At 39.8% G+C, this 24,665-nt stretch overlaps 2 protein-coding genes across 2 annotated transcripts in view; one reads left to right on the top strand and one right to left on the bottom strand.

Annotated features, from left to right (window-relative positions):
• The first annotated feature begins 625 nt into the window (after nt 1-625).
• LOC104543014 (cytochrome c oxidase subunit 6C) lies at nt 626-5,434 on the top strand. Its single transcript, XM_010187505.1, has 3 exons — nt 626-749; nt 2,413-2,550; nt 5,314-5,434. The coding sequence occupies exons 1-2, from the start codon at nt 636-638 to the stop codon at nt 2,530-2,532; spliced, it is 234 nt and encodes a 77-aa protein (XP_010185807.1). The 5' UTR covers nt 626-635; the 3' UTR covers nt 2,533-2,550; nt 5,314-5,434.
• A 4,662-nt stretch (nt 5,435-10,096) lies between these two features.
• Nucleotides 10,097-24,665, bottom strand: part of LOC104543015 (vacuolar protein sorting-associated protein 13B-like) — a gene marked incomplete at its 5' end in the record, with an annotated part of 51,838 nt that continues 37,269 nt past the window's right edge. The window contains 4 exons of the mRNA XM_010187506.1: nt 10,097-10,415; nt 15,596-15,845; nt 16,507-16,609; nt 18,986-19,162. Of these exons, the coding sequence (XP_010185808.1) occupies nt 10,170-10,415; nt 15,596-15,845; nt 16,507-16,609; nt 18,986-19,162 (776 nt within the window). The remainder of the gene's footprint in view (nt 10,416-15,595; nt 15,846-16,506; nt 16,610-18,985; nt 19,163-24,665) is intronic.

The following is a 24,665-nucleotide window of genomic DNA, read 5'->3' as shown; positions in this document are numbered from 1 at the left end:
GTTGGCTCCCGCCTCCGTGACTGCACAGGGAACAGCACTCTGCGAACAGCACTGCCTCGAAGCCGCTCCGTGCTGAGAGAACGCACCTCTAACTTGTGTTTTAACAGAGCTGCCTGCTTCAGGCCTCGTAGGTTTTTAGTAAATTCTTACCGAATAGAAAAAAATAATGTAGTAGGGTTTGCAGTTACTGAAAAAAAAAACAATCCAAATACCAAACCACAAATTAGTTCAAGAAGCATGTGCATTTCCTTAGGAATGACTGAAGTGTGTGTTTTGAATGTCTTCTGATGTAAATGCTAGGATGGCAGGCCTGAAGTGGTGGACCTGCAGGGAGAGAAGGATTTAGCATGGACAGTGAAGGCCAGACTTGATTCCATGAGTGCTGGATGTAAAGAGTATGAAAGCTTACTTAGATTAATGTCATGAATAGGCTGTCCTTGAATGTTGTCCCTTAAGTATTTTCATTGAGAAGTCAAATAGAGAAGGAGCACTGTTGCTTATGTCATGAAGATGATTCTTAAACAATGCAAAAAGCAGAGTCTTTCTAGAGTACAGTTACAGAAAATTGTGTATGTAGAGCTTCTTGTCCCACAATTCTCTTGTCTTTTTTTTTTCTTTTAGGAAATACAGTCATCATGTCTGCTGCACTATTGCCTAAGCCACAAATGCGGCGCCTTTTGGCCAGGAGGATGAAGTTTCACTTATTTGGGGCATTTATTGTATCTGTGGGATGTGCGGCTTTATACAAGGTGAGATCTGTAGTCATTCAATTATAAACTGGACTCATTAGAGTGTTTTAAGTATTCATAATATTTTTTTGTTGAGATTTGGTTGAGCTGTTCATCAGAAAGCTTTAGTAATGTATTTTTGTAAGCATGTTTCCAGAACATAAATAAATCTTGCTAATCTTCATTTGAAGAAATGATATGAATAACCCAGTGCCTTAAGCTATGTGATCAAGATCACGCAATTCATGACGACTTAACCTGGAGTCTCTTAGTCCTAGACTACTCTTAATCATTCACACGATAGATGCACATTAACTGTAGACAGTCTGGGTCTCACTCTGTCACAGTATCCAAGAGTATCTCTAGTATATCTCTAGTATATCTAGAGAGTTGTCAAGGACTTATTTTAATCTTTAGTCTGATTTCAGAAAGCTTGCTCATAAGCAATGTGGAAAACCAGTCTTTCCCACTGAAGATAATGTGAGTATGGCTAGTATGGTCCTTTTATCCTTTCTTTTGAAGTAGCATGTGGAAATGGAGCATTACATTTCAAAGAAATGAAAAAAAACAAAACCAAACCACAGATTGGAGTTTGTTTCTCGTGGTCCTTACCAGACTTCTGACGAAGATAAGAGTGGTAGTTGTTCTTGAGTGCCTTTACTAAATAATTCTTGGATGTTATACACAAGGCAAGCAACACAGTCTCAGTTCTTCTGCAAGAACTGGATCTTGGTTTGCCCATTAAAGTAATTCTTAAACTGTTTGCAGCATTTGAGTACTAAGGAAACTGTTGATAAAAGTGACTAGAAATTAAGTCAATTTCAGGTTGTTCACGGAAATATCACTGTCAACCTTAACTTCTTGGAGATCAACAAATGTATATCAGAAACAGAAAGCTTGCACAATTAGAGCTCAGCATCTACTTAACACATCTGTTAAGAGGTAGGCAAGCTTGTTTGTGGTCAGACTTACAATACAATTGTTTTAATAGTCTATGGTTATATACCTTATTTGGCACCCCCACATTAACACACTAGTAGGGCAGCAGACCGTATTTATGACAAGCAGCAGAGATCTCAGTAGTGATTTACTTTGTTACATGTTAGATACTGCTGGACAAACCCATGTAGGACACAATTTTGGAGAGCTTTTTGAGCATATCCCTATGCTTCAGGTGAATCCAAGGAGTCAGGATTGTGTCTTTTTATGTCAGTGAGCTGTAAGATTGGCTTGGCAGTCTTGTAAAACTTCACAAGACTTCTGTAGTTGACCTACAGTGTAGCTCAAATGTAGTACATTATTTTTAGGATTCCATTTTATCTGGAGCTGCGGTTTTGCAGCTGCCCACAGGTACAACACTTGCCATAATGGCATGTTTTATGTATAAAACTATTAGCAGGCTGAGCATTGGACACTTGAGTGTCAATAGAGGTGGAGTGTTTTTGGATCTTAAAAGTGTCACGTGCTGTCTTGTAACTGACTTTCTTTTTAATGTTTCACTTCCGACATTTGTTTTCCTGTCCGGTGTTCAGGTAGCCTGAACTGTGGATTTGGACAAGAACAAAGTATTATTTAACTAATTTGAGCTAAAGGCTTTTTAGACTGATATCCCCTGATACAATGCATAGCACTAATAGGAAAAAAATAATCTGTTGATAAAGCTTTGCAATGTGTTACTTTCCAGTTTGGAGTTGCTGAGCCCAGAAAGCGAGCTTATGCAGAGTTCTATAAAAACTATGATCCCATGAAGGACTTCGAAGCCATGAGAGCAGCTGGTGTGCTTGAATCTGCACCGCCCAAATGATGTGACCTGCATTCACAGGTAATAAGCTACTCAGCATTAGAACAAGAGTGAGTTAGATCGTTTCAGTGAAACGTGGCACTTCTGTTTGGAGGTTCTCCATTTTGATCAAATAGAAGGGTGTTTCTAAAGAAAAGGGATACAAATTGAACACGAGAGATGTGTGGATAATAAAAACACAAAGAAATATGGCAACTGTGGAACTGGGAGTAAGGGCAGAGTAGAGAACTCCTGAGTACCTTTAATGTCTTTAACTTCTGGGATTTAGGAGACTTGCGCAGAGCAATGTCAGGCCTTTCCCTCCTCATGCAGCCACATTCAGAACAATTCTCTCTTTGCATGGAGAGGAGGTGAAGCCCATGTACAAGACCTGCCTGATACCACTGTTACGTTGATGGTGTCACATCTCGAACTGCTTAGCTGTGGGCTGTCTGTGTCTACTGCTGATGTACTTGTGGTGGTACAGTGAATGAGGAAACGGAGAGGCTGTTTCTCATAGCCTGCATCTTAACGCAAGAAACAGAGGCAGCTTCCACACATCCTTTTGTCTTTTGAAGTTGGTGAGAGGGAGACGAAAGCTAGTAGTGAGGGGAAATATATTTACATACATACATACATACATACACATCTATAAAAATTGCAGCATTCAGCTGTGTAATAATATTCAGATGGCTAAATTGAGCTTGCATAGAACTTTGTTCACGATACTATTTTCCTGGCACTTAACACTGCCTTTTGTTTGAAGATTACCAAACTTTGTTCTCCCTTATTTGTTGTCGTAACATCAGGGGAAAAAAAAAAGTCTTGATTTCAACCTTGTCATAGTTATTAATAAGCACACTTGCTAAACTGCACAAGCTCATGATGTGGCAACTCAATCAAGAATTTATCCCCTCTTCTTGATCCAGATTTCTAACATTGAGTTCTCTGCTTCTCTTAAAATGACTTCAAACTAATCTAGAATGATAGCTTTTTCATTCTTTTGAAATGTTTTCATATTGTGATCGTTATGTGATAATCTGAGGCTCTAATTATCCCAGCCAGCTGGATTTTCTCAGGCTGTTTGCTTAAAACATTTGTGCTTAACACTGTTAATACTAAATTCTGTTGTGTGACAGTCTACACCTCCAGCTCTTCTAACAAATGCAAGAAGAAAAAAAAGTAGCAGTCGCTTTGCTATTGTTTCTTTTTGTAAGAGCGGGAAACTTCTTTTTTGTAGCTATGACTGCAACAAAGATAATGAAAGAATAAATTTACTTGGTTTTTAATCCTGGTAATTCTGCCTCTGGTTCGGTCCTATTGCTAATGTATAGGCACATTTAAACTTTATTAGATACAAGAATTGCATTCTTTAGTCAGGTGGCCTTCATCAGAGTATTCTGAAAGGCCATCTGGTGGTAAAATCATTTGAAACAAACACTGTCAACAAGGATGCATGTTGAATATTTAATTGGAATCATGAGCAGGATTTTTTACAGTGCAAATAGAGCTGCACTCTGAGTTAGTTTATGTTCCCATTTGCAGCCTAAAAAAAAAAACCGCAAAGAGCTGCATATTGTGTGCACCTGTTAAAATTAAATGTTTCCTAAACATTTTGTCCATTCTTGAATTACACCAGCTCAAATGAAAACGTGAAAGACAAATCTTTAAATGTGATTTTGTTTGAATTGCTTATGCTTCTTATTCCTTTGCCTATTTATATAAGAACTGGTATTTTTCACTCCTTTATAGTAGAAAAAGGTTGGGGTTTTTTTTGTGCTTGCATATGAATACATAAGAAGAAGAAGGGGAAAACAATGCCAGTGTTTCAAATGTTGTGAAAAGACTCTGAAAAAGACAAGCACACAGAACAGATGGGAGACATTTTCATTTGTCTCAGTAGCTTAAATCATAGCTATGGAAGTTGGATGGAGGTTGAATTTGATGCTTTTCTTTTTGTATAGTTACCTAAAGGATACAGTAGTCATGCATGCTCTACATCTCCCATTTTACTGGAGTATATTCTGTATGCGGCAGTAAGTGCAGTGGTTTAACCTCATGTAGTACTCACTCTGGAATCAGTACTTAGCCCCAAAACTGAGGAAAGGGTAGAGTAGGCAGGGAATTAAGTCATGAGTTAAGATGTTCGCTTGGAACTCTGCACTGAGTTTGTTTTTGCTGGGCAGGTGGGCACCTTGGTACTTAGTGTGAGTTGACACTGTGTTGTCTGCTTGGCATGGACTTTGTGTGGCAACACTGATAACCGAAACCAAGTGCAAGTATAAATTTGTGGAGTATCCTACCTCTGTAGTGTGCTCAGTAATAGAATAAGGGGGCAAGCTAAGAGTTTGGTGCTAACCACTTGCATGGCTCTTGTCATGAAGCACAGCTGGTCTTAGATTGTGTTCAATGTAATGTGGAGAAGCAATTTGAATTTGGTTTTCTTCCTTCCTTGGTAGGTTGCCTACACCACTTGTTTCCTCTCTGGCTCCTATCTGAAAGCTGCATTCCTTTCTCTTTCTGGCCCTTAGCAAGATTGATTCAGTTACCAGTGCAGCATGTATAGTGAGTCTGATGTGCTGTGCAGTATTGTTCCAGCTCTTGATTTGTTCCATGTTTCACTTCTGTTTGCCACATGAAGGGTGTGTGAATCTTAAACCATCAGGAAATAACAGGGGGAATTCCTCTAGACTAAACCACCACAGAAACATTTCTCTCTATTGCTTTGCATTCATACATACTAATATGTTTACTTTGAACATGAAGTTTGTCCAACATAACTTAGTATTTTTTTTTATCTTGCAGATTCCCTTCAGTCTAAGGAGACTTGATGACCGAACCTTACTTGTTCACTGAATTGTAAAGTGTAATGCACTTCAGTGCATGGCATGCTCTAATGTAACTCAATAAATAAAATACATGTCAGTGGTGCTTAGCTGTCTTCTTTCATGTTGAAATGCTTAAATGCTCAGATGCTGGGAGGAGTGGTGGAAATTCTTCATAAGCTGCTCGAGATGAAAAAGTCTGGTGTTCTTTTCCCCAGGAATTATTTGCATCTCTGTTTTGGCCGAAGTCCACATTTGATAACAAAATGTATCTCTAAACAGCTTGGCTGTCTTTGCTGCTGATGGGAATATGCAAGAGGATGGTTGTTAGAGGAAGGGAGAGGCTGGATTTCTGGAAGTCTGTTACCTCTGGCATCAGAAGGTGAAGTGACCTTGAGATGAAAGAATTTAGAGAGGAATTTCTGGAAAAATGTGAGCCAACCATCCTTTCTTTTTCTGCTGCCATCACTCTTGCCTTCTTTGCAGCAGAAAACAGTTACATCAAGATTTACAAACTATGCAAATGCCCACTCTTATACGTTGTATGTAAGTCTAATTGGAAAATGACTCTAAACTGCAGGTATGGTCACATATATACGAGGGGAAAGAGGGTAAAGGCAGACGAAATACTTATTTTAGGGTATTACAGTAATGAAAAGCTTTTTGTGCTGCTTCTAGACATGTATCATCTTTCTAATATCTGAGTTTTCATCTCTGCTACATTCTGTGTAGTCCAAGATCATTGCTCTGTCTTCTGCTGTGACACCTATCAGTTGGAACACGCTCAGCCTGTTGCTGAGGTGGAAGATAGTCTTAGAACATAGCTCTTGATTGCTGCACATGAGTACTTGGAGGGGTCAAAGCAGATTGTGTGAAAGGAGGGAAGGCCATGTACGAAGCAGCATGACAAATTAAGCCATCTGTGTTGTAGTTGAAGGTCTTCAGTTCAAATCCCATTTGGAGTAACTCTATCATTTTAAATGGATCATTAACTACTTAACACGTAATAGGTATCTGTGAGCACCATTTGGACTACTGAAAGCACCTAAGTACTGTATTTGATCCAGAACACTGTTACAGAGCAACATGGGATTTTTTTTTTTTTTTTTTAAACTTCCCACACAGGCAGTGCTTCCTTTAAGCAAACAGAGAATTTGACATCAGTGCTGCAGGGGAAACCATATAGTAATCAAAATACCCCTGTGCCTGTAAATGTAAACTGAAGCTTAACAATAGCAAATAATACCCATTTATCTTCCCAATGTATGGTATAAACATTATGTGCCATTAAGTACTGACTAACATTTTCTCAGGCATGTCTGCAGGTTTAAAGAGTCAGGAGTCTTTAGTCATACCGACAGCTTCAGAAGAGCAGGAACTTGCTGCTGCCAGGTGTGCAGGCTAGTAGACCTGAGCTGCAGCTCTATTCCCGCTGGTCTTCCCACTTGCGATGAATTAACTGACTTTAAGATTCCAGTTTCTTCTTAACAGTGATAGCCAACAGGAGCCAGTGTTGTAGCAGGTGTTCCTTCAGTAACCAGCATGCCTTGACTTAAATGAAAGTCCTGTGACCAAAGATAGCTTTTTGACCATACAGCAGAGCTTGAAGGTGTCTCTGGCTAAATGTGTTCATGAACATTGATGAAAGGTGAGCTCTAACAGCAGTGTCTGTGCTTCGAGTCTCTGTAGGTTACGACTTGCTTTCTATATAATGACATTATGGTTTTATAATGGATGCAAGTACTTCTTTTCAGCAGGCAATGCCTACCAACCCACAGCTTGCTTTCCTCTGGAGTGGGAAGGGAGGGCAAAGCTGGTACTTAATGCAGGACTAGGTAGAAGGGCAAACCTTTTCTGAAATTAGTGACTGCCTGTCAAATTTCCCTTTCTTTTTTTTTTTTTGTTTTTTTTTTCCTTCCCCTTTCTGCCTTTGCCAGCAAGAGTCCAGCTAATTCTGTCTTGCATACAATTGGGAGTGGGCCTTAGCATAGTACATGAAAGACCTGTGTGAGTTAGACCCTAATCAGCTGCTTGTTACAGGGTCTGGCATGCTGTTTCTAGGAGATGCAGAGCTGAAAATCATGCTTGTCTGCTCTGAGACCATCCCAACTGTCTGTATTTTTTTCCTGTATTTATGTATGAAATAATATATAAAAAGGAATTGTTAGACCTAAACTACTTTGGGAAAAGTCTTGCTGTATATAAACCTGATCATGCCTTCAAATTTTTGGCTGGCTGGCTTTATTTTTGAGTGTTTGAGGAATGATTGATTGATCTGGAAGCAAACTAAAAGGATAGATTTGAAGCTGTGAGCTCTCCAGGTCTAAAGCACATTATGAGAGTCGGCATGTTGTAAGAGTACACATTGAAGTGCTTTAGCAGCTAAGTACAGGCAGCTGCTCTTTGGACAACTTTGTTTTCATAGTTCACACAGCTCATATGCAGGAGAGGCTGATTTATATGCCGTCTCCACACATGTTTCCATACATGTGGTCAGAAGGGGGAGAAAGAACCTGCCTAATGCAGTAAAGATGCCAGCTTAATTCTCTGTCAGAGTGTAATTTAAGCGTTTATTCCAGGACAATATATTTCTGGAAAAACACAAATGTATCTTAAATGATGGCTGCAGTCTACACACTTCTAGAAATTAAGCTGCTTCCTTCCCTCATTTTTACAGGTGAGTTTGCATCCTCTTGGCTGGTTTGTGTACTACATAAATAATGAAGAGATTAGGCTAATTTGAGTGGTGACTGCAGTGCTGTTTTGATTCAGTTAGTCACAAAAGCATAAAACTTTTCAGCACACATTTTTTTTTTGCAAACTAATAATCAGTTTTTACTTCCAAAGTATTGTCACGAGCTATCACATCTGGTATATGACGAAGTCCAGTGACCAACTGCAATCTGATGGGGGTCTACATGAAGCTTGAATCCTTGTCTTCTCACTGTTCTACACAGTGACCTCTTAATTGCCTTGTAACTGAATGACCAAATAGCTCACAAAACCAAGTATTACAGGAATAGCTTTAATATCTTTAAACAATCCCATTATATTACAATTTATCCACCAATATGCAAAATTAGAAGTATTAAACTAATTCCATAAAATATTCAGGAATGAAGCATGTGCATGTATATACATATACATTTTTGAAACAGTGTTGTTTAAACAATGACTAAGTTACTAAATCACTGTAGGAAATGTTGATAATGGATGGGCTTATTTCACATTCAGGAAAGGACAATGCAGATCCCAGGCTTCTGTATTCTCAGTACACAAGAGACACGGCTTTTAGAAATACCTTTTAACAAAATGAAACTCAAAAACTGCAGTTACTACATTCTTACTTACTGTGCATTTGGTCTTATCAAGTATGCATAGAAGTTATTAACTATAAAGCATATAGATCTGCTCCAAATGATCAGATTGTACTCCAGTTCTTGTCTCCAATTCTGGCCATGTTCAGGAATCCCCAGACAAAATTAATGTCCATAAGTACATAGAAAATGGGAGAAAAGTAACACGCATAGTTGAAAACGAAGAAAGCTTTGGGTTTTTTTTAAAAATAAAGCTGCCATAGCTGGATTTGGTTTATAAAGTAATAAACCTCTGTGCCCAGAGATGGTGATTTTTTTGTCTACTACAAACTGTAAAACATCTGAAAAATAAGACACTTAGAAAGCTCATTTGTCTTGATGTGTTTAACATCATATTCATAAGCGTACTATGATGGCATCATTATCTACTAATGTAATTGGTACCTGTGGGTCCATACTTTTCAATCAGCTTGCTTTGTGCAAACATATTTGAAAGGTCATGTTTCTAAATATTCCTGGTTTTATCTGTTTAAATATGATAAGCATAAAATGAGTGAGGGCTGAAGTGAGCACATACTATGTAGTGGTGGCAGATCAGAAGTAAGCGAGATCCAGCAAGGCGCCATACTTAGCACCTGCACATCTATGTTACATTAGGCTTGTAGATTTTTGGTACATTTTAAGGAGACTAAGCTCTGTTTCTTAATTTTTTGAACTGCGTGTTACTGGCTTCCCACTAACAACAGGACAGTGCACAATGTCATATATATACATTGAAACTCCTCCTGAAAATTTGATGCTGGATAAAATAAAGTTTCTGTATACAGATAGTTTTAAAAATAAATTCATGTTGTAGTTCATGTTTTGTTCTCCAAACCACACAAAGGCACTAGTTTACATTAAGGACTAATGTCCTGCAAAACTTCAGTCAAATAAAGGAAGCTATTTTAAGGTTAAAGTGGTGCTAAAACCCAGCTGTCACTAGTAACTTAAACCAGCCATGCCGAGTTTTTCAGATTTAGTGGAGGAAAATGTTTTGCCTCAGGACATACATGCTGGGGGGAGTGTGTGTGTGTGGGGGGAAAGGCTCAGCCTTGAGCAAGTTTTTACAGCTGAGTTATAAACCTGGTTTATAACAGAAAGTGGCAGACCTTAAAATATGATATAGTAGGTATTGATACACATCTTGTGTGTGGCAAAATCGCCTGTATGCACGCAATTTTTCCTTATTCGTTCTCTGATTTTTGGTTATTGAAAAGGAAACGGATTTTGATTGAGCTATAGTCCAAGGCTGCTCCTTTTCATTTTATTTATTTGCTTGAACACTTTCCTTCCAGCACTAGTATTTTGGCTAGGGAGCAGGAATGTTGTCAAGATTAGAAAAGCTATTGGGCTTAACTTTGTTATCATCTCCTACCACCTCAAAAATTATATATTTCCTCTACTTGATATAGGTTACTGCAGAGAAAGCATTACTTTCAAAATGGTAAGGTATTCTTATACTCACCACAAATTATTACTAATTAAATCCTTTCCTCAAGGCTTTATTTTTCACTATGGTGAATTTGCTAATGAATACTTGGGCAAAATTTGGATCAACTACATACTGATATGTTTTGATGATAGTTGGTAGGTGTTCGGTTGCCACAGTTTGCACTGCTGGCACCGCGGCGGTGCTGGGAGGGAGGTGGCAGGATGTCTTAGTGATGTACTCCACAAGGCGGTTGTACTGTTGTTCTGACAGTCTCTCTCTAGCTCCATCTGCCTGCAATCAGACAACATAAAATGATTACTGAGTGACTGACAGTAACGGAACTTAGTAGTAAGGACAGTAACTTCCACATTACTTTCTGTAGTTAAACATCTTCCTTCCTGGGATCTTTCTCACAATGGTTTAATGGATGCTTTAATCAGCAGTGTTCTCCCATAGTTTAGCGCTTGGTGGATTTGTCCTCTCCTTTGTCATTTTGGATACTGCTGAGAAGTTATAACTCTGCCATAAAAAATTTAAGGAGGATCTTTTGAGAATTTCAGGGATGGACTTTATAAACTTTACTGAAGAATAAGATCTTTACAATAGGTCAGCTCTTCGTAGACAGGAAAAGCATCTGAAACCCTTTCAGAAAAATGCCAGTAACTCCTAGAAGTGCTTGTCAGCTACCAGTTCTAATTAGCAAAAACTTTTTGTCACAAAGTAGAACTAAAGACAGCCCATAGCTATATCTAGGAAGTTAAGTTTCAGCCTTTAACTTACTTGATTTAAAATAAAGACTAGAAGCTACCTTCCAGGTGAATGTTCTAAGACGGGATATATCCATCTAATTCTGGCTACCAAACAAAAATTCTGGGTCAGAGGACCCACACAATTACATGTTTTTTTTAAATAAGGGTTTTACTAAAGATGGTTTGGGCATGTTATTTCTGGAGAATAAACTGAGTTGCCTATGCAAACTGCTTTTTCCACCATCATGAGTGGAAAGTACTCCTCTGAAGAAATCCCTTTCTGCAGGTTGAAGTATGTAGTAGTTCAAGGCTCTAGCAAGAAGGATGCAAATAATCTACCTCTAATGGAAAAATGCAGTAAACCAAATACTGTCAACAGAAAGATAAAGAATTAGATGAAAGCTCATAGGCAAACCTGGCTTTGCAAGATCAATTTGCTGTGCCCTTTTTTTGGGGAAAAAAAAAAAAGAAGATTACTACAACTAGGCTTGAGAAGGGAAAGCATGCAAGTGGGCATCAAGCTAGTTGCATGGTTTCAAACAAATTTGTATTTCAGAAATACCACCATGGATGTCACAGTGGCACCACTAGTGAAGTCACTGAGAATAGAAGTTATTTCCGAAATATGACAACAACTAAAAAGGCAGAAGATATCCTGGGGCTAGGCTTTGATGCTTCCTTATTTACACCTGGAGAACTGCTGAGCAGTGTCACTTTTGTAGGGTTTAAGATGTCTTTATTGGCTGTCATGCTAAGGACTCCAGGACTGCTATCTGCTGACTGTCTTTCAGGGCATGGGATGATCTTTTCAAACAGTGCCACTGGATTCAATTTAACATCCAGGATCAGTATCTTGTCACATGGCTGGACTGCAAAGGCTCATTTTAAACAACGCATTACTTATTTGAAGAAAGAATTATTATGATTGATAGATAGTGACAGATGTCACATCCAAATCAAAACAGTCCCCTCTAGTTTTTTTTACTATGCCTTTGGAGACGAATTTGCTGCTCAGCAAGTAGAAACTCTCCTGTTTTCAATCATCACCACAAAAATGCTAGAGGAAGAAGGCTCATGAACAAACTCAGAAGCTCAAGGTTGGAGCCTATGCCTAGAAACAGTGGAAATGATGAAATGGGCAGTGCAAAGTGTGGTTTCCATGACTGACCTTAAAGAGAGGGAAAAACCAGAAGGCTGCAGCGACACGTGGCTAACAGAGGAGAATGGTGTCTGAACCATCTCTTCAGTCTGGCACAGCAAAAGCATCTCAGCAGTCAGTCCATTATACCAATTGAAAAGAGAGAAATGCACTGAAGTACCACCTATGTAAACTAGATTTTAAGTTATGGGGTAAATCTTGCAAGTAGGTGGCTCCTCATTTTTTCCTGATTTCTACTTTTAGGGAAGTAAGCCCAGAGAAAGCTGGATGTGTACATAGCACTAATGGTCTGCTGTTTGCACATGGACTGAGGCAAGGGGTCTGGTTCCTTAGGGGTTTTTTCACTGCTTTGAAAAATCCAGAGCCTGGTTTTCAGCTCCAGAGACAATAACATGTAGCACTATCACAAAAACCCTGTTGCAGATAATCACAAAGAAATTCTGGAATATTTGAAATTCCAGGGCTCTTCAATTTTTTTTGCTGTCTTCTTGATGTTACAAGCTATACCAAGAGCAGATGGAAGAGCAGACCTTTTGAGTTTCAAGTCTGTCTGGAAGCAAGCAGTGCCTCAATTACTTTGGAAGGTAATCCAGGTACAATTAATGCTTCCCTTTCAATAACAAGGTTGTCAGTGCCAGAGTTTTCAAGAATCCATACAGGTTATTCCTAGCCAGATGGATTAAGTTATATATTGTGGAAGCAAACAAGCCATCAGGCAAACCTATTGCTGAAGGAGTCAAAATATGCTCTATAAGATCTCTGGTGATTACAGCTGTAGAATACCTCATGTTTTCTTTCCTAATAGTTCCAAGAAACTGAGGAGAGGGAAGGTGAGAAACTGTTTTGGGCAGTGCTGAAACAAAACTTTTGGCAATTATTTTTGCAAGCCAAAAGACAAAAACAGTGGATTTTTATAATGCTGAAATGAAATGTTTCAATTTGTTGTATTATTCTAGGATCTTTGACCAAATTAATCAGAAAAATAGACATAATTTACACGTGGTAGTATCACCTCTATTTTGCTAAACTCATAATATTTTGGTTGACCTGACTGGGCATTTTCTAGCTAAAAATTCTGGCCATCTTTACTGATGTCATCAAGTACAGAAGTGCCTGCACTTCAGCTGAGGACATCTTCAGTGCAACAAGATGGCCTGTCATGAAAACTCGTGTCTATTTGGGTGTAGGTCTGCAGCTCTGAGGCTGTTCACCTGCAAGTCACAGCTCGCTGCTCCTAAGGTTCCTTTTCCTGATCCCATTCAAAGAGTTTTTATAGAAGCTCTTGTTGGGCAGCTGGAGGGGAAGCCCTGGCTCCCACCACCACCCTAAGCACCACAGAGCTGACACATTCAGCTGCAGAAAGGAAATTACTAAGTGTGAAATTTCCCAATCCACTAAGGCAAAAAACTGTAATAAACATTAATTACAGAAGTATATTGCATAACTCTAGGTAATTACTAAAACTTTACAAAGCTTTTGGAATCTTTTATTGTGTAGCTGCCTTAGCATTAAAAAAGTTAAACTTTCTTATTCTTGTCTGCCTTACTTTCAACTCCTTATAGTACATTTCTTTAAATTTGCACAGAAATTTCAGCATCAGCTTCTGCACTCTGGACTACTGATGCCAGGTCTGTTTTGTACAGCATTCCTCATCTTGTGCTGTCTTACCATCATTGTCTTTGCTCCACCTGGAGCACAGGCACTCTTCACTGCTTTTATCATGCCACACATTTTCACTGCAGTCTCAAGAGCCTAAGTCAGCAAAAGAGATGGTGTACTGAGGCTGGGTGCCTCAAGGCTTACAGCTCCTGGCATTGCTGTGCCACTGGAGTAGGACTCCCATATTTCTCTCCAGAACTTCAGGAAAAAAACCACGTATTTGGTCCAGTACCTCCAAAGCCTGTCATGTTTACTGTGTGTACTAGCATGCATACGTGGGAACGTTCGTCTCTGCACATGCCATATAGGGTTGTGCTGTGCATGAACAGGAGCCACTTGCCCAGGGGTCCTATACAGCAGCTGTGGGGACTAGAATTAGGCTCCCTGTCCCTTGCCTTCCCTTCTCCCAGACAGGCAGCCCCTCTGCCTCATCAAACTCTTTGATGAGTTTGATGCTTTTTTCTTTGAAGCTCTTCTCCCAGAGCAGCAGCCTGCTCCTCACCTCCGATACCAGATACAAAGAGACGAGCTGTCACACTGCAGCCTAATAAAAAAAGAGTCTGGGCTGGTGCTAAAGGTAAGGTTAGAATGGGTTGAGTACATCAAATACCCTAGGGAGAACAAATTCTCTTCCTCTTCCCTCCAGGACAGTAGCTCTGGACTGAGCAGGGTAGTCTGGATTGAGTCTGATGTGTGCCTCCAGCAACCACACAGCATTAAAAAAGCTGAGCTTTGCCCACTTGCATCAAACTTTAACTAATGCCTCATGCAGCTTTGTGGTAAGGGAAGGCAACTTCAGTCAACAGCACTCTGTGAGACTGAGGTTAGTGGAAAGACAATAAATGTAAATAGAGAATTCAGCACTAAAAAAAGCTTCCACAAAACAATCCAAGCACTGTCATGACACAGATTAAGTCCTTGCTGTGCAGGAATCAATAGCAAAACTCTTCAGTGACTTCAGCAAAGTTAGGATTTTACTGAAAGTAAAGTCTCCCCTACTTTTTGGTATACCTCATACTTCATGGGGTTTTACATATGTTCTTTTCGTATATTTGAAATGGAGAAATTTCTGGTAGAGCAGTCTACAAACTACCTGGCACACTTTTAGAAAAACGACAACTGGGATGTGCATGTATGTTTTTGAAATGATCTCTCATATAATTCCACTTGAGAATTCAATACAGTAAACACTGTTTCCCAAAAGTGTAAAAATATAACATTCTTCTACCATTAGAAGACGATAATTCCTCCAAAACCTCAGTATTCAAATGGCTTAGAGATCTTTCAAAATGAAGATGAAGGATTTATGCTCTTACTGGCAAACACTGGGTTCATCCAGTCTCAGCAAAGGAACTGATCCATTTTAAAGTCAGCATTTGCAGAAGGAAGATCTAAGGCAGAAAGTACAGCTAGCAGCCAAGCAAGACCACTGCACTTGGAAGTGGCAAGACAAGAAACACGCTGAGAGGAGCAGGCATCAGCATCACTGAATGGTTAAAACAGAATTCACAGAAGAATACAAGGAGCTGTTCTTGCTGTGACTTTGTAGGCACCGGCAGCAATGCTGACGTGCAAACAGTAAACTCTTCACGCACATGTAGTCACGAGAACCTCTTCAGGAAAGAGGTGGTGCGTACAAAGAACCCAGACTTCCTCTACTTTTTCCCTCTCTAACTTGCTGTCATGGATATGAAATGGATCAATGAGAGGAGAGAAGAGAAGAGGCATGTCCCTTTCATCCAAAGGGCAACACAGCCAACTCTGAGGTGCGTGAAAACATCAGGTCTCTTGGTTTGGCACTTAGACCTCTGGCGTCCCCACCCAAAGGTGAGCATGCCCGTTGCCAAAAGCATCATCATCAGTGTAAATTTATCATCGAATGAAATTTGTACTCAACTCTTTACCTCCAAATCAGAAGGCACTCTCTGTTGTTTCAGCTGCACCTTCAGCAGGTCTTTTTGCTGATCATCTTCGAAACAATCGACTTCAGTCACGGGGAATGCCTGCTGCTGCGTGTCTTCACTGATGCTGACCACAAAGAGCACCTCTGAGGTGAGCAGCAAGCAGCCTTCATGCTGCTGGCCTGATCCACTCACAATCATGACGTCTAAGGCCATATGAACCTCTGGCCTTCCTAGAGATTGCAGCATTTTCCTGCATTATCAAGGGGAAAAAAAAAAAAGAAGAAAAAAAAAGAAGAAATAAAAAAGAAGTAGTCACTGTTATGCACTGGATCCTCCAGGACATCTTTCTGATCACTAATTTTTTACTTAAACCTATAGCTATCACCTACAAATATAAAATAAGCCAGGGAGTATATTCCAAATCTCTATTACCAAAAGACTTAAAGATTTAAAGACTAAATGTGAAACTGCTATTTATCAAAACGCTTTAATCGTTCACTGCAAAATTGGCCTAATAACTGTGCTAGGTAAGCCTATTTCCCATCCTAATAGAAAAATTACCCTGAAAAGTAGCTTACAAATTCTGCGCAGAAAATAAAGCTATCTTCACTAACAGCTGTTTCTGGAGATGTGCAGTATTTTTCTTGGGCTCGGCGCAACGAGCAATAAGTAAGAACTCACTGAATGCCATTAAATAAAGATCAGCTCTGTAGTTCCAAAGCTGGAAGCAGATCAGCAGCCCATCATTTGCAGACTGGGTTTCTATGCACTACCTTTGTGTTTAATGTTCCTAAACAAACTGCCATAACTCAGCCTTTCCTAGGGAAGCAGCCTGTTCTCTTGACCACAGGCCAGAACCTATTAATAAACAATGTGGATGTAAAAATGAGCAAGTGTCTAAATAATTTTACCAGACATATTTGACGTGGCTATTTGGAGCCTGCTCAACATGTTGATCATTTGGATGAGAGCGCTGCTTGGGAAGCTGAGAAAGTCCAGCTCCATGCAAAATACCTGTGGTAAGAGAATTTAAGTTTTTTAGTAGTTGTTTTCTACAAAACAGTTACAAGTTGTAGTGATGTCATCTGTTCAGAGCAGTTCATAAAATAGTGCAGTTCCAAAATGATGTCACATCTTTGGAAGCTGTAGTCAAGATAATTCATTAAATATTACAATGCAAAGCTGTGCACTTAACCCTGGTGATCTTGCATTAGCAAGGAACAAAAAAAAAACCCTGCTGTGTGTTCTAAAAATCAGCCATACACTTGCAATCAAGAGCAACACAATGCTCCTGAGAACGATCATTTCAGAGTGGAACCGGACACATCACTTAGGATTTATGTAGAAAAAATCAAGACTGCTGTTAACTTTCTTGCTTAATGTTAAAATACTTCCATATACGTGTCAAAATCAGTACAAATTAGAAGGCAAGTTTGCCTAGATACTGTATTTAAATGTTCAGTTACTTAATCCAGCTGTTAAACACAGATCCGTATACATTTATGAGATCTCTCGGGGCATCTGGTTTATTGTGAATTCTCCTTAGTGCCAGCACAGAACGGAGACTACAAGAAGCAGTTAAACAGGTTTCCAAATAGACTATCCAAAGCTGAAGATGATACCGTATGTATGCTTTCAGATGGCTTGTAAACTTGTAAAGATGAGGTATGGTCACCAGAAAGAATGAGTGGGTCGCAAAAAATTTCACAAATTAGGTAGTTTTAAGAATTTTTACAAGACAGACAGGAAGTAGTTTAAGCGGCAAGCACTGGTGTTATATGGTTTAGTGCAAAATTACTCTTTGAATAAACAAAGTAATTTTATTTTGTCTAATTAAGCATTCCATTGAAGCAAAAGGCATTTTTGCATAAGGGTGTCAATAACTTAAGATTCCTTTTTACACAATGGATAATAATTTAAACAAAACACCAGTGCTGAAAAAAACCCTTTAATTTTTAGCACACATGTTGATGGTAATACTTAAAAGCAGCATCCCAGTTGTAACAGTTGGCTTACCGAGGTTCTCAGCATTATGTGAGTGAAAATGTTATTTACAGATGGAGAAAGAGAGAACATGTGTTTATTTCTGTGTGGTCCCCCACCCCTCGGTCCCCCCAAGAGGCATGGTCCCACTTCCAATCCAGTTGTGGGTAAGAGTTACTTGAACTCTTGTGTGTTTTCCTCTCACGCACTGTCAGCTATTATTGATACAGTTTTTATGTTTTTTCCTGGCTGACTCTTTTTGTCACATGCTCATGGAGAACACAGTGTCTTGTATACCATGTCTGCAATGAAAAGCGTCCCTCTGCTGTTAACAAGTCTCTTGATAAAGACTGCAGGGGAATTAAACCTAGAAAGAATGATGCCACAAGCAGCAAGAGTAACACACAGCCAGCTGACAACGGACAAAAGTTTCTGATTTTGTCGATACGGGTTTTACACCTATGGGATGCATAATTCAGGAGAACAGTTATTATGTACACTCATATGAACAAGCTAAAGTTAATTTGAAAGAATTGTAATGATTAAATGGTTCATTATTTCTTTAAATAGACTGCTTCAAGGAACGAGTTCTGAATGTAGTGGGAAGTGTGGAAACAATATCCTAGACTTAAGCCCTAGGAGAACTACTTGTACTGTACTCAACACATCACAGACATAAATACTGCCAGCGATTAAAGGTTTAAATCTTCAAGGTTTGTCTGGTATAATTAGTGAAGCAAAATTACTGACACCTTTTTATCCTTTACAGTTTTCAGTTGTCCAGAAGTAGTCACATCAATCTGAAAGGACTCACCATCACTGCCACTGAGTTATCAGTTGAGCTGTAAAACCCACCTCTGGTCATTAAAAGGTTACCCATGTATCCAAAAATGGGACTGTCTTCTCACAACTCTTCGGTTTACAGAGGATGGTCCCACTACATGACTCACTTCTTCCTCCCAGGAACATAACTCTCTTTGTGCAGAGATAGCACAGCTCTTTTCTTGCCATAACCAAGCAATCTCTAAATAATGCTTTAATTGGATATAGTTGTGTTGCTCTAATACTTTTACGTCAAAAACTCTTTTGTAAGCACATATGTTTCTGTAACTAATTCTCCTGTATTCCAAGAATTACTTCATACTTTCTGCATTCTGTGTTTCTGTGGCTGTACAATGCTGATCGGTAACACAAGAGAGAAGCACAACATGATGGCTTTTAAGAAAACAAGCACAACATTTATAATTCATATAATTCATTCAAGCATAACATTTATATTCAGCGGTGGCATTTCTAGATATTTCTCTGAGTCACACGGCTACGGAGCTAGATAAATAAGACATAGCGGGTTGTATGTGAGGAGCATTTTAAAATCTGAACGGAGCTGTTGAAAACAGAGAAACTCACCGTAACCTGTCTGGGAGACGAGCTCAGCTGCCCCTCCGATGGGCTTTGTGAAGACGCCCATGATTCCTTTCCCCACACCCGAGATGACCCCTCTGGCTTTGTGCCCGGCTGAAGCTTGGGCCTCAGACACTCGCTGAAAATTCTGCATCGGCTGATCCACAATCCCAGCGATTGCACCTGAAAAAACACAAGACCCTAGTAATTAGTGAAGATTCATATCCCAGAATAAGAGAAAATCTTACTACTGGACCTGAATGTTGCTTGGATTACAGACTGTACCCCACCCTTCTTATACAGCTTTTTAACATGCAACCAATTAGCTAAACAATACCTTAGCTTCAGTTTAAGTTAAATCTCAAATTCCCTTTTTTAATGTATTTTACTTTTTTAAAAGTTTAAATCACTTAACTTGACAGCACGCTTTCATCTTGCAACTACTTCCACTAAATGCTTTAGATAAGTTAGTTTAATTTAGGCTCATTCTGTGTAGCAATACCGAAAATGTTGGGCTTAGAGTAAAATCCATCCGTTTTAGAAGACTTGAGCTGTTATGGAAATGAGATTTTCAAGTAAGCCTGAGATGGACTTCATGAGAATAAAAACTGCCTGTATTCAATAGATCATTTTTATATCCTCTTCCACTGCCAGAAATGTTCATAAGCTAATGTAACTTTTGATATATTACTAAGATTAGCAGAATTAGACTTTGAGACTTTTTGTTACTTTTTTGTGAAAGCGATCATATTTTACTTTAATGTGCGTGGGTCAAACTTTTACAAGTGACACAGTGACCTTCCCAGCTTTTAGTATCAACAGAGAACTCCGACTTAAATCTTCCTAAATGTAAACAGGTATGTGAGGTGGTACATTTCTTTGATCTTGAGTTTACTCTAGCCACTTAACCACAGACATGTCTCTAGTTACTGTTATTTTGATAGATAAGCTATTTGGAAATTGCTAAGAGTACATGGATTGGACAAAGTGACACCAGTTAGAAAATCTTTTGAAAATTGGTCTGCCCGATCCCAGGTTTTTTGCTCAGTGAAAAGCAAGTTTGCAGGCTCCTGGGCTAGCTCGCAGTTTGCACCTTCAGCCGCAAATATCAAGATAAAACAATTATTTAAGGAGTAAGACTGAGTGTCACCTTGGTAACCAGGCATTTTTACTGCAACCCAGACATCTTTGAAGATTCTGCTTTGTATGTGGAAGCAAATCCAGGTGTAATTCCACAGATTTGGACAATCGCAGCCGAGGTATTTGGCCCCACGTGTTTACCAGCATGACATGCCCTAGTCAGCTAGCTGCTAACCGGTTTTCAGATGGTTTTAGTTACTGTTACTGGATAAACAGAGAAGTTGCTAACTTTGAACAACAAGAACTAATATTGTATTTGTACACTGGTATTCTGTCCAAAGAAAAAACAAGGATGAGAACCAGCACACATTTCCCCAGATCCTTGTCCATGGGACACTATCTATCAGCAATTCAAGAAACTTACACCCCTCATAAATGCACCCCTCTCCTCTTAGGAAGATTTCTTCTGACTTCTATATTTGTACCCTTTACTGATAAATGTACAGTATTTCCCCAGAAAATGTCTATTTTTCATGTGATACCCAGCTTTTACTGAGCTCAGTCAGTGAAGCTAAGCATGCAGCTGAACGCTCACCCTTTGTACCACAAAGGCCACGAAGCTTCCTTAATGCCACGCCGTGGAAATGATACAATTTTCAATTCCATTCTGTTCGTTAGTACTTACCAGCTGCTCCCGCTGCTCGACTAAAATAATACCCCAACACTGCATTACACAATTGGGATTGTTCATCCAGTCTTTTCTTTTGTGTAATTGTGATGCATTTGAAGGCATAAAACAATACTTGGTGTTCTGCTAAGTTACAGGATTATGTTACCCTGTGACCTCCTTCACCCTATCTCTTGAGGTCATCCACAGCAACTGCACTTTCAGAACAGAAGTTATTGCCTTATTAAATGTAATCCACCTAAGTCCTAGCACTAGTAAATTATTTACTGCAATACACTTGAGCAACGTTATAAGGTAATAATAAATAAGAGCCTACTCCAAAGGACCTGTGGTATGCTCCAGAAACTTCTCAGCTGGAATTAGGCCCAGAGGACAAGGAAACAGACTGGAAACTGCTGTGACTGTGTTATATAAGATTATTTATATAGTACCCAAATAATATATAGCTTAATTAGCCAGTTGTTTAGTACTTCCACACTTTCTGTTATTCTGCCATTTTATGCATGCTCCGAACCATGAAGCCATTGCCCTTTTGTACCTCAAATCCTTTTGCACATCCTGTCTTTCTATCTGCAAAAAATATAACCAATGATCACAGAATCGCTTGGGCTGCAAAAGATCATCGAGTCCAACCGTTAACCTAGCACTGCCAACTCCACCACTAAACCACGTCCCTAAGTGCCACGTTTACTCATCTTTTAAACACTTCCAGGGATGGTGACTCCACCACTTCCCTGGGCAGCCTGTTCCAATGCCTGACAATCCTTTTGGTGAAAAGATTTCCTGATATTCAATCTAAACCTTCCCTAATGCAATTTGAAACCCCCTCCTCTTGTCTTATCACCTGTTACTTGAGAGAACTCCTTTCATGCAGTTGAAGAGAGTGATAAGGTCTTCCTCTTCTCCAGGCTGAACAACCCCAGTTACCTCAGATGCTCCTCATAATTCTTGTTCTCCAGACCAGCTTCATTGCCCTTCTGTGGACATGCTCCAGCACCCCATGTTCTTATAGCAAGGGGCCCAAAACTGAACACAGCACTCGAGGTGTGGCCTCACCAGGGCTGAGTACAGAGAGACAATCACTTCCCTGCTCCTGCTGACCACACTATTCCTGGTGCAGGCCAGGATGCTGTTGGCCTTCTTGGCCACCTGGGCACACTGCTGGCTCATGTTCAGCCGGCTGTCGACCAGCACCCCCAGGTCTTTTTCTGCCAGGCAGCTTTCCAGCCACTCATCCCCGAGCCCGTAGGGGCTGTTGTGACCCAAGTGCATGACCCAAATCTTCTCTTCCCTCTCTATTCACCATTAGTAATCTCTTATCTTGAATTGCATCTCACTAACATAACTCACGTGCTGTGGTCGTGCCCACAAATCACATAATAACCTACAACCCTACTCCTTTCATTAAGGAGTGGCTGGTCCTACCACCCTTGTTTGGGGAAGCCAGATCTGTGCGGCTCCTTCCCTGTGTGCATCATATGTGGACAAAGGAAAAAAAGAAAATAGGGCAAAGGCTGAGCAGCCTTAAAACCCACCAGCAGTGAGGTAATGGTGACAACACACGTGAGGTTCATTGCATCTCCTAGCACCAGACAGTGCGAAGCAGATGTCCCGTGGTGTCCATGTGGCTTCTTTCTTTCTCACATAAGCTTAGTGGTAGTTGCAGCACACAGAGACTTACCACATGTAGTGGTTCCTCCCTTCCCACTCTCATTCTCAGTCTAGAGACAGCTACGGTGCCCTACTGCTGTCCTTGTCCTTTCTCTGCAATGTCCCTTGCCCTTTCTTTTTTTTTCATAAATGAAACCATTCTCCATTTTTCTTTCCTTCCCTACCCTAGGCATGCAATTTTATATGCATGTCCACATATGTACACACAGATTATGCATGTATAAAGAAAACCTCAATAAAATTAAACACCAAAGCAACAAAACAAAAACATATTCTTCCATTACTGGACCAAAGAGGTTCCAGCAACACCATAACATCTGCTAAACATCAGCTGGGGTGCACTCTGGTTAATACATGTTGCTCAGTAACCATAAAAAAAGATACTTTGATAACTACAAAATTCAGATAGCTCTGAGTATCTCACTGTATTACTTCAAGAAGAATTTGATTACGGGCAGCAACTGGTTTGTGCACAGACAATGTTTGGTGAGAGCAGCATAGCTTACTGAACTTAGCAAAGCTCAGCATGCCTGTGACAAACTCTTTTAGACCAAGAAATAATTGGAAAAAGTCCCCCACCAGGAGAAACTGGCCATGCTTTGCCATGAGGCTGGAAGCCAGCCAAGCTGAAACCATTTCACTTCCTTTTCTTTTCTTCTTTCACACCAAAAAATACGGCTGAAGCGTAGTCTCATCACAGCAAACATCGCATAAAAATACAGCTAAAAGAAAAGAGAACCAGTTGGCATCCATTATTAATTGCAGAATTAGTGTGTGGAGTAGCACACACCTTCAGGATTAGCACTGGCTCTCAGTGTCTCACAAACGTAGAGTGGCCCCGATTCAGTGATAGTTGCACAGCAAGAACAACCGCCGCTCCTTAATAACAAAAACGTGAGCTCCTGAAATCCAGGCTGCACCTTCTCTAGCAGCACGGTTACGCTGTCAGTATCAATTTAGTTTTCCCAAAAGCAGGAAAGAGTAACTGAAATGTCGAACACTTCTGCCGTTGTGAAAAATGGCTTTTGCAATAGTTAGCTTTTCAGTTACTAAGAAATGCTCAACTTCCTAAAGGGAGCCACTTCAATATGATATTTTTCATTAGGACCTGTAGTAGAAAATAAAGCCTGTAGTTTCAATATTCTCTTTTACACCATTATAATTTATTATTTTAAGCTTGACCCTGTCATGCAAAATGCAAAAGAGAGTTCCTTGGTGAGGAGTGCTGACCATCTCAATATTTTAAATACAATTTCACTGCATTTTTGTCTAATCATATAAAAGAAAAAACACACCTATCACAAGCTTTTGCTTCTTTTCATGCACAAATGTTACTAAAATGGCCCAGAAGTCTCCCCCAAACCAGAGAAGAAGACAACAGCTGGCCAAAGATAACAGTCAAATCAAACAACACCCTGACAGTGCTTGAGTCATTTAAAACGAGACAGGACAAAGCATTTAAGAATGCACCACAGGGAACAACTTGCACCGAGGAGAAGGCAGGAGTACATGATTTTGGCCCTGATTCAGCAAAGCTCTTAAGCACATGCTTAAGTGCTTCGCTGAATCAGGGCCACCACGAGCCAGATTTTCAGAAAAATCAGAAATGCAGCTCTTCTTCCTGCGTAGATACCAGGATGTATCATTGAACCGAGGGCTCTTACATGCCTGTGCCTGTCACACTTCTCAATTTTACAATTAGAAAGCCATACAAATTATGGCTTCAAAGGGTCTCGCTCTCTGCATTCCTGTGCTCATATGAACTCTTCGTGCTTGTGAAGGAAAAGAACATAGCAGCTCCACTTCATTTCATTATGTATGAAGAACCTGGAAGTGTTTTTAGAATAAGCACGTTCATATTTACTCTGAACATGCTGGTAAAAGAAAGCAGCATGGTGAAAGTAGCATTGTCCTTCAACTATGACCGTTTTTCTTGAGAGGACCCACAATATTCTTTTAACTAAATGGTCAGGACAGAAAGAGCTTTCTTTTGCGTTTGTAAAAATTGAAATGTAAGGCTATTCATAATTTAGGTCTTGACACAATTTACATGAATGCTGCTGCACATACAGAGAAAACGTGCTTTTTAAAAATTAGGTTTAAAGAAAAAAATTATGCCTGATACAAATTCAGTGGAATATTTCTGATTCCTCTCTTAGTGAGAGGTCCCATATTTGTCAAGTGCAGCTACACAATAACCATAGCTATTTATTTGGGCATTCCGTTGCTTCTACTGCTAGAAACGGA

The sequence above is a fragment of the Mesitornis unicolor genome, unplaced genomic scaffold (assembly GCF_000695765.1).
Source record: "Mesitornis unicolor isolate BGI_N332 unplaced genomic scaffold, ASM69576v1 scaffold32876, whole genome shotgun sequence".
Lineage (NCBI taxonomy): Eukaryota > Metazoa > Chordata > Aves > Mesitornithiformes > Mesitornithidae > Mesitornis > Mesitornis unicolor.
Note: the sequence above shows the minus strand (reverse complement) of the source record. Positions and strands in the feature narration are given on the sequence as shown.

Coding starts and splice junctions, on each gene's coding strand:
- LOC104543014 (XM_010187505.1), top strand. CDS start 636: ATGTCTGCTGCACTATTGCCTAAGCCACAAATGCGGCGCCTTTTGGCC. Junction 750..2,412: donor GATGTGCGGCTTTATACAAG/GTGAGATCTGTA, acceptor GTTACTTTCCAG/TTTGGAGTTGCTGAGCCCAG.